Source organism: Suricata suricatta, chromosome 17, assembly GCF_006229205.1.
Source record: "Suricata suricatta isolate VVHF042 chromosome 17, meerkat_22Aug2017_6uvM2_HiC, whole genome shotgun sequence".
NCBI lineage: Eukaryota > Metazoa > Chordata > Mammalia > Carnivora > Herpestidae > Suricata > Suricata suricatta.
The window spans coordinates 39302118-39311512 of record NC_043716.1 but is presented as its reverse complement, the minus strand read 5'-3'; the positions used below and the strand labels follow the sequence as shown (position 1 = coordinate 39311512).

At 47.3% G+C, this 9395-nt stretch overlaps 2 protein-coding genes across 3 annotated transcripts; one reads left to right on the top strand and one right to left on the bottom strand.

Annotated features, from left to right (window-relative positions):
- Positions 1-158: 158 nt before the first annotated feature.
- On the bottom strand, positions 159-7669 carry CNTD1 (cyclin N-terminal domain containing 1). Of its 2 annotated transcripts, XM_029926912.1 has the most exons (7): positions 7310-7660; positions 4375-4450; positions 3959-4127; positions 2799-2961; positions 1789-1933; positions 1072-1168; positions 159-495 (listed from the first exon to the last, which is right to left on the bottom strand). In XM_029926912.1, the coding sequence occupies exons 1-7, from the start codon at positions 7476-7478 to the stop codon at positions 328-330; spliced, it is 987 nt and encodes a 328-aa protein (XP_029782772.1). In that variant the 5' UTR covers positions 7479-7660; the 3' UTR covers positions 159-327. The 2 variants fall into 2 exon arrangements, with proteins under 2 accessions (XP_029782772.1, XP_029782773.1); XM_029926913.1 differs by lacking the exon at positions 1072-1168 and having other exon boundaries at positions 411-495; positions 7310-7669.
- A 73-nt stretch (positions 7670-7742) lies between these two features.
- On the top strand, positions 7743-8949 carry LOC115281530 (cytochrome c oxidase assembly factor 3 homolog, mitochondrial). The gene is made up of 2 exons (XM_029926935.1): positions 7743-8078; positions 8429-8949. Exons 1-2 carry the CDS (start codon positions 7865-7867, stop codon positions 8533-8535), a joined length of 321 nt encoding a protein of 106 aa, XP_029782795.1. The 5' UTR covers positions 7743-7864; the 3' UTR covers positions 8536-8949.
- Positions 8950-9395: the final 446 nt, after the last annotated feature.

The window sequence follows — 9395 nt, the reverse complement described above, 5'->3', positions numbered from 1 at the left end:
GTGTTCTCTCTCAATGAAATGCACAGTTAAGGAAAAGTTCTAAATATCAGGGAAAATCTATAAATATCTTGTTAAACAAAAACGAACCAACTTCGCTAATGTTCTATCTCCTCCCAGCTCCTGGACATTTTCAGTGTGATACAAGAAAAAAGACACACTTGTCAACTTTAACTTTGTCTAATGCAGAAAAATGAGCATGAAGTTGGAACACAAAACATAGTTCAAAAGCTACTTGGAACTTTTGTACCCCTGAGTTGGAGAGTAAACAAAAGGAGGGGTGAGCGCAGTGGCGGAAGGCTGTTGGATACTTGGTGAGTGGAGCCCGCCTCACGAGTTGGAGGAAGTGACAGCCCCCAGAGCCCTAGCCTCCAGGTGGGGGGGGACAGGCCGTCGCCGGGGAGTGTTGGCGCCCACGCCGTGAGTCAGGATTGCGTAAGAGAACTCAGCGATGCTTTCCAGGGTGATGCCGGTGATGCTCTGCAAATGCTCCACAACCTTCAGAAACAGACGGAGTTTTTATTACTAGATAATCTCCACATGTTTTAGTGCACAAACAGACACATCGCTCGGGCTGTTCTCTCAAGCCAGATGTAAAGTTTTTCATTTCTCAGAGTTTACAGTGAAGATTAAATCCAGATCCCAATGTTTGCCAATGACCAAATTACACTAGGATACCTTTAGCCTGATAGTGTCAGCCTGGAAAGTTTCTGCTAGACATTTCATTCTGCTGGAGCTAAGGTCTGTGAAATATGAATGGGACACTTGGGCCTTGACATTGTCTTCTATTTGGGAGGATCCACTTACTGGACTTCAGCATGATAATGGGCTAACATCAGAAAGGGAAATGACCAAGCTGAACATGGACCTCCATTTCCAGTTCCATAAGGGGAAAACTGGAGAGCATTTTTCAGACCTACTCAAGCATTTCATCTCCCAAATCCTGCTTACTCTTCCTAATCCTGGGTCTTGACTTATCTTTTATAAGTTGTCTTCTCTTTTCCTTTAACCGATGGGAGAATGCTTTCTATTAAGCGAAAGCTGACCGTGCTGGTCCTGCCCAGTGGTGCGCACCTGGCCCCAGCACTCAGGGCTTTGGATGAAAGCACTCGCCGCAATGATTCCTACTCCCAACAGCATGAAGTCTTCCTTCACTGAAACAAACTTTTCCCTGAGTGATTAAAACCATATTAATTTTGGAGCTGGAATGGAATTTGATCTTCCAGACTCGAGGGGCATGGAACTTCAGCTAAAAGCTGTTTATGTTGATGATCTTAGACTTTTTGAGATATGGAAGGAAATGGCCAAGTAACAGCTAATTGACTCCCCCTCCCCCAACCTAACTGGGATTAAAACATGAGCCTCCTGACTGGCTTATAGGCCTTTTGTGGTCCCATCTGTCTTACTAACAAATGTAACTGTGGGTCTTTTTACCAGTCTGACTTTACACTAATCAAACACTTTTGTCCAATTACAGCCCTGTGACTGGCTTTTTTTCCTAAGTGACTATAAGGACTGTCCAGTGATTCAAATCTCAAAGAACTCAAAGAAAGTATGTTAATTACCTCAAGTCATTTAAATTTAAAAGTAAAATACTTCAGAGTTTTGCTGATTGGGCTTAGTCATCTGCATCCAAGCAACACTGGAAGTTAATTAAAACCAGGTAACCTGTGCAGGTTATCTGTGGACTGGATGCCTTACTGGGCAAATTCCATTCCCGTGGTCTGTTCTCAAGGTATGTTCCTAACTCGCTGTTTCTGGAAGAGGCCTGCCCTAAAGGAGTTGCCTTACCCTTGCAGCTGACTGGGTCTGGAGTTTTCAACTGAAGCCCTGAGCAGGCTGTCATACACAGGTTCGTGCAGGAGATAGACAAGGTCGAGCAGGGTCAGGCAGGTTGCATGCAGCCGTGCGGCTGGGACCAAACAGCCATTGTATCCTAGATGGAGTATGGGCATGGTAAAGAACGTTAAGTGCGTCTTCTCTGATCGTAATCACCATTGTCATGTGACATACAGCTCTCAAGCTAATGTGTTCTGTAGGAAATCTCTTTAGGTGGGAGGTCAGTTTTATTTTTATTTTTTTGGAGGTCAATTTTAAAATGTTTATTTTGAGAGAGTGCACGTGTGAGCAGGGGAGGGGCAGAGAGAGAGAATCCAAAGCAGGCACTGTGCTGCCGGTGTAGAGCCCAACATAGGGTTTGATCTCACAAACCATGGGATCATGACCTGAGCCTAAACCAAGGTGCCCCAGGAGGTCAATTTTAAAGGATAAAGGGAGGGGCGCCTGGTGGCTCATTCCCTTAAGTCCAACTTTGGTTCAGGTCATGATCTCGGGGTTCAGCCCCCACATTGGGCTCTGTGCTGACAGCTCAGAGCCTGGACCCTGCTTCAGATTCTGTGTCTCCCTCTCTCTGCCTCTCCCCTGCTCACACTCTTTCTCTCTCTCAAATAAACATTGAAGAAAAAATTAAAGGATAAAGGGAGAGGTAGAGAAATCTGCATCTACAGTATATATACAGGTAGAGTATATTTGGTTGTTCCCCTCTTATCTCATGCCTCTCTAGAAAATCACCTCTTTGATCCTGCAGTAAGAGTGCCTCGTGAGTCCAAATAGAAGCCAGGGGCTGAGACCTGAGTTTCCTTCCCTGCAAGTACTGGAGGGAACACTTGACTCGGTCATCCCGGGCTCCCTGCGTTTCTCATTGGCGGGTTCTTTCCACTGCTTCCAACCCTCTGGGCACATTCTTGTTGCCTTCTATGGACGACTCCAACCCACACTCTCCGATACACGTATTCAAGTACCTAAAACCTCCAGAAGCATCTCCACATATGCCAGGGGAGTCGGCAGATTGATTTGGAAGTTCAGGGACTTCAAAACGTCAAGCTCTGACTCCAGCAGTTCCTCCTTAGTGTGTACATACCCCAGAGACTGGAGGAAACTCAGGACCGTACCGTTGCTGATAATCTGAGCAAAGAAAAACAAAACAGTGAGAGGGAGAGAAGGGTGTCAGAATAAAGGTCATACACCTTGGCACAGTGTACAAAGCTTTGCACAATCCAGCCCATGCCTTCATCGCGTCTTCTCGCCTAGTAATTGCCCCTGACGCCCCCACGCTGTCATATAGGATTACTTGCAGTTCCTGAGCCCGTCCAGCTCTCAGACCTGCTGGTGTGCTGTTTCCAATGTCTGGGTCTCCCTTTCCTCTCCCTCCTCTCTCCCTGCTTTCCTTAACTCCTCTCCCTCCTTTTTTAGGACCCTCCCATCGCTTCTCGGCCTTGTGGCTAAGATCAAGTGTAGGACCCTCCCATCTGCTACCTACCCATACCCCCTTCAAAAAGTCATTGTCTCTAAATATACTTCCTGGACTCTCCAAGGCTGTTGGGGCACATTCATAGCCATCTGTATTTACACTAGTCAGAGCACTCTCCCACATTATTTGCCTGTGTGTCTTCTCTCATTGAATCATAAATTCCTTGAGAGTGCAGGCAATGTGTTTACTATTGTACCCATGGCACCTAGTGTAGCATCCGGCCATAGAAGACAGTGAACATGTGTTGAATGAATGGCATTTTACCATACAGGCATTGGGCAGGGGTATGGAGACATTTTATCCCCTATAAATGTAACCGTTTGTCTTTAATACTGATAGGTCTGGTGGTAATTCAGGCACCTTATGTAAACTGTCCTTGAGTCCAAGGGGAGGAAAGGTGACCTGTATGAATAATGATGGCATCTGTCCAGCAATTATACTTTGGGAACAGAACTTGGGGCTATTTAATAACTGCCTCTGTGTGACTGTGTGTGTGTGTGTGTAGGAGGTATGCTTAAGAAGCATAAGCACACTCTGGAATTTCCACAGGACTAGTAACACCTCGCTGAGGAGGAGGTTTCTCACAGTCACCTTTGGACAAGCTGGTTTCTCCAAACATTCAGGTGCACATGAGAGACCCCAGTTCCTTACCTTGTAGTGGAAGGAAAGTTTGCTCGCCAGTTGAACACATGACACAAGACGCAGGATAAACTTGTTGAAAAGCTGTTCTTTCAGAGCTTTCCAACTCTGAGGCTCCGTCTTCTCCCTCAGCTGGACTGTGGCTTGCCTGCAGATATCCTCTGCCTGCTGCACCATAAACCTGTAAAGAAGGGAAGGGGAGAGTAAACCATCCGCACTCACTCAAACTAAAGGGAGTTTGTGCTATCAAGCTATGCTCTATCTCCTCCTCTCTGATGCCAGTCCCCGGGAGAGAAATGTGCATTTGCAAGTAATAGAGGGTGTAAACCCAGGTCTCCGGGTAAGGGGCGACTGTGCTTTTTTAAGATGTGGATACATTAACCATTCTGAGAGGTACCACTCACAAAGACCTATGCTCAGGGCTTTACCTTTCTAGGATTTCTACAGCCTGGTAGCTCACGGATTTCTCCAGACACCATTGTTCAGACAGGAGAAAAACAAACTCTGCCAAAACAGGAAAGAAGAGACTAATTCACAAGGTGCAACCAAAACCACTCTGTGAACTCCTGGCATTGTATAAAAGCGACGAGATGGCCGGGGAAGAGGGTCAGGGGCTGAGAAGGGGGAGACTGAAACAACACAAGCTGAGCTTAGTTCCCTTTCCTGCCAATAGGCAGATCCAAGGCTGACAGAGCCCCCTTGGTGACCTTTGAGCTTTCCTGTGGGTCTCAGCTGATAAAAGGCTTGGCCAGCTACACACAAACAAACCAGCGGGTCTAGTTGGCCTCTACTCCATGCTGGGAACCTCCAGCTTCAAGGGAGATTCTTGGATGGATTAAAAACCCGAACCCCTATATTCTGTTTTCAGTGGAATGTTGACAGGGACAGAAAAGTCCCTCCTGGAGCTTCGATACTCTTCATAACAGTGTTTGCTTTGTAACCACCCTCTGGAGAACTCCCATTGCTTTACAAACAGGATTCACCTTACAGCTGGACACCATTTCTCCACCACCAGTTTGTTGGGTAAATCTGCAGTGGCTGAGCCTGTCCCCAGGAGCAAGTTTGTTACTGGGGAGTGGCTTGTTTTGAAGAAATATCCCCGTCAGGGAACACAACCCACTTTGGGGGGGGGGGGCAAAGTCATTGGGAAGATGGGAAGGGCAAGATACCTTGGCGAGATCTCTTTGATCTGCTTCTCTTTGAAAGAATATCCCCAGATAGAATTCTATTTAGTTTGCATTATCGTTAGAGGGTGGAAACAAGGGTGAATGTTAGTTCTCAACAAAGAAAGCTCCAGCAGAACTTGGGACTTTTAGCACTGACTGGCAAAGAATTATGCATAGTCAAATGACCATGTGTCTTCAGAGAAAATTTGCCTCTCTTAGGCACGTAAAAGTTAGGCTAGGACAAGACAGCTGAGCAGTCTGCTCAACACATGTTCCCCATATGTACAAAACTTGGTTGTTATAGAAGTTAAAGCCCTGCTAACAGTGCCCAGTGCAGAAGATACTTAAAGCAATTAAGCAAAATACCCTAGCACCCATAACTGTGTGTTATTATCCTTTTTATTTGCTGGAGGTTAGGCTTTATTTCTTTGGGGGGTGTGCGTGTGTGGTTGTTTGGGTTTGGTTTGGTTTGCGTCTGAATTATCTGGGCAATTGTTTGTATTTTCTAGTTTAATTTGCCAAGAAAATTGAGCTAGGGTTAGATGCCAATAGATGGTTACACTTTCCCTTCCTGCTGGCTCTCCCTCCGGCTCTTACACACATAACGTCATTTAACTTAAAGACCCTCCCCTTCAGTCCTCTTAAGCTAGTCTGCATCACTGGTAACTTTCTTGAAGGCCTTTGCTTCAACCTGCTGCTTCCACTTCGCCATGAATTCCTTGACGTTCTGTGGTTTTGGCTTCTACTTTTCTCAACTTGCCAAAACGATGGTCTCAAAGGCCAGAAAACAGGTCCAAACTGTTAAATATCATTGCCCCTTGGGAACCTTCATTCCCATCGTTCATATCCCTGAGGCATCTGAAACTGCTGACCATCATCCTTCTTGAAACTCTCCTCTTGGCTTCCAGAGGTGCCTTGGTTCTCTTCCTATCTCCCTATTTTTAAGAACTTCCTTCATGACTCTCTTCCTATTCCAATTGCTTGAACACAAAATGTTTCTCTTTTCTCCCTCTCAGACTCATTCTCTACCAGTTTCAACAGTATCATTATGAAGATAACTCTGAAACCTTTATCTCTAGTTCTGACCTCTCTTCTGACTTTTTTAACAGCTTACTAGAAACCTTCCTTTAGATGTTCTACAAGCACCTGAAACAGTAGATCTGAAAACAAAGCTGTTCTCTTTCCCAAACAGAAGTCATGTTTCCCCATTTTATTATTACTAGTATTTACTAGCTGTATTTCTTTTAAATCCCATTCTCTTAGGCTCAACTTTTTGGCATGCTCTCCTTTGCCTTCTTCACCTCTTAAATTCATCCATTGCAGAACCCAAGATTTTGTCTCTGAAATGTTTTTAACCCACCCTCCCATCATTCCTTCTGCCCTATTGCCAAAACTACTGACAGAGATTCTCCTATCCCCTCCCTAAGCTGCTCCATTCTATACATCACAGCCAAAATTTTTTCTAAGGCAAAGGTTACAGTCATATCACTCCCATATTTGAAAACCGCCAATGCCTTCTTGTTTTCCTACTAAGTCAAGGATAAACCCCCCCACCCCCCACCCTTGGCATTCAATGTGCCACATGGCATGTCTCCAAACTACTTTTCTGGTCTTAATTTCAACTACCTTTCCACATGCTCTGGACAACCTGGACTTGACCACTGTACCCACACTCACCCTAAACTTCCCTTTTTCCATTGCTTTGCTCATGTTAGGGTCTTTTGGTAGAAACCTGTCCCCTCCTTCACCTTCACCAACCCAACCTCTTCCTTCTTCGAGGTCTACCATGCTTGGAGGACTCCCTCAATTCTTCCTACCCTTGCCTCACCTCACCCTATGGCTCCTTTCAATCCCCAGAAAGCTGCTTTTATCTATGTCACTTAACAGTACTTGTACCTCGTCATTTACAGATTTGTTCTAATATCCTCGAAAGATTAGGCATGGTTTGAAAGCAGGGACTGAATCTCCATTTTATCCTTCTAGCCCAAGCGGTGAGAAGAAACACTCTACATGGGTTGAAATCAAGGGTAGGGTGCCGGTGTATCTTGCTCATAACTGTATCCCCTGTACCTCGCATACAGTAGTTCCTAAAAACACTTATTTGAATATATAAGGCAAACTATATCTCCGGGCTGGTGCCTCAAAGACAGGTGCCCTAGTCTCCCATAAAACGGACTCCCAGGCCCTGCGTCCACACCCACGATCCGGGTCTCCCTGAAGCTGCCCATCCGGCCGGCAGCCTCCTGCACGGCTTGCTCGTTCAGCTGCGCCAGATGGAGCAGAGCGTCTTCGATGGTCTCTGTGTTAACAGCTCCAAATTGAAAGTCACTGAGGTAGGCCAATCTTGACCTCACAGGTCCGTCCATTTTCAGAAGCCTTTGGGGGCACCTGGACGGCTCACTGGATCCATAAACCGATCCCCTTAGCTTCACCCCAGTCTTCCGCCACACTCTGTCTGGGATTTCTCGTCCTCTTCTGTGTGTTTGTCTTCACCTCAAGTCTGAGGAAAACCCGATTTCCACCAGGGCCTCGAGCCCTACAGCCCTTTCACGCCCCAACGGCCACGGACCGCTCAGCCAATCAGAAAGCTCGGCTCGTTTGCCCCTCCCCCGCCCTTCCCGTAAGGCCAAGAGCAGCACTCCCTTCGCGAAAGAAAGCGCAGACTACAACTCCCAGCGTCCGCTGCTGGGGCCAAGGACTGCTATTCCCAGCAAGCCCCGCGCTTTGGAGCTACGAAGGGCGGAGCGACAACATGGCGGCGCCGGGAGCAGGTGATTCTCTCGATGCCAAGGGTGGAAAGACCCCAGTGGCTCAGCGCATCGACCCGACTCGGGAGAAGCTGACACCCGCACAGCTGCAGTTCATGCGGCAGGTGCAGCTCGCCCAGTGGCAGAAGACTTTACCACAGCGGCGGACCCGGAACATCGTGACCGGCCTTGGCATTGGGGCCCTGGTGTTAGCTATTTGTATCCGTTCGGACTGTAGGCTCTGCAGACGGCAAATGGGGGCAGGGGAAGGGGAACAGCGGCGAGTAGTAGGTCAGTGTGGGGGTGTTAAAAGAGCCAGAGCTGTGAAAGTCTTAGCCATTTCTGATGCTGAGCCAAGCGTTTAATGGACCTTACTTTGTCATTTTAAGATGCTCTTTTAATATGCCTCATCAATAATAACGGAATAATCGAGGACAGGGCTCAGAAAAGCAGAGGGCGGAAGATCCAATCACTGATTTGGGAGGGTGGGAGAGTTTCAGAGTGGTGGAAAAAGGCTGGGAAAAGGCAATGTGCATACTCCACGTTGTTTCCTGAACCCACTTCCCCAGATGGTTACACCTTCTACTCCGTGTCCCAGGAGCGTTTCCTAGATGAGCTGGAGGACGAGGCCAAAGCTGCCCGAGCCCGAGCCATGGCGAGGGCATCGGGATCCTGAACCAGATGGGCACTGCGCCATCCCCAACCTGCTGGAGCCCCTTCACATGGTGGATGATGCCCTATGACCCTGTGGAAATCAAAACCTGCAGACAGCTTTGCTGACCTCAACCATGGACGATGATTGAGCCCAAGAAGCCAGGGGTTTATTGCATTTGGCCTGGACAAGGGAATATTGGCCACTTCACACTCACTGTGTCCAGTCACTGAGCCCTTCTTATAGTTTGTTTCCTTACTTGAGAATTGTATGACCTTGGCTTTTCTCAGTCTTTCTAACTTTGTGGTTTACCTTCTCCTCCTCCCAGGGGCTCTCATAGGGGTGGGGGTGGCAGCTCTGTGTAGTGTTGGAGCCTAACGTGGAAAAGATGGGGTTAGGTTCACAATAATAAACTGAGTCACCTCTCTTGGAGACAAATGAGTGTGTTGAGGCCGAGGGATGGCATGACCATGCTGGAAAGCTCCATAAACAGTAGCTGCCGCAGTGGCATTGCCCCAGGGAGCTGTAAATGTTTAACTAGAATTACTTTTTTCCGTGAGATGTTTCCATCTGATTTAAGGGAGAGATCATGGTGGGTCACTGGGCTGTGTGAGACTGAACCATGTCTTCAGGGAGGGAAGGTCACTCTTTTGTCCTCTACCCTTAAAAACAACACACCCCTACTCCAACTTTTCTGCCTTTACCCATTCTGAGAGAGGCATAGATGAAAGATGTGGGAATTAAAATTCTTTTAATTTCCACTTGGACCTTGCTCTGTAGGCCTAAGGTGGGGTCTGGATGAGATCTCAGCTTGGTCAAGTGCATCATTAGTTGACCTTACAGTTTCCTCCTGAACTGGTGGCAGGAAGCCAGAAAGCTGGGCA

Coding starts and splice junctions, on each gene's coding strand:
- CNTD1 (XM_029926912.1), bottom strand. CDS start 7,478: ATGGACGGACCTGTGAGGTCAAGATTGGCCTACCTCAGTGACTTTCAA. Junction 4,451..7,309: donor CAGGGAGACCCGGATCGTGG/GTGTGGACGCAG, acceptor CTGTTTTGGCAG/AGTTTGTTTTTCTCCTGTCT. Junction 1,169..1,788: donor AGACCCAGTCAGCTGCAAGG/GTAAGGCAACTC, acceptor TTAATCACTCAG/GGAAAAGTTTGTTTCAGTGA.
- LOC115281530 (XM_029926935.1), top strand. CDS start 7,865: ATGGCGGCGCCGGGAGCAGGTGATTCTCTCGATGCCAAGGGTGGAAAG. Junction 8,079..8,428: donor GGCCCTGGTGTTAGCTATTT/GTATCCGTTCGG, acceptor CCACTTCCCCAG/ATGGTTACACCTTCTACTCC.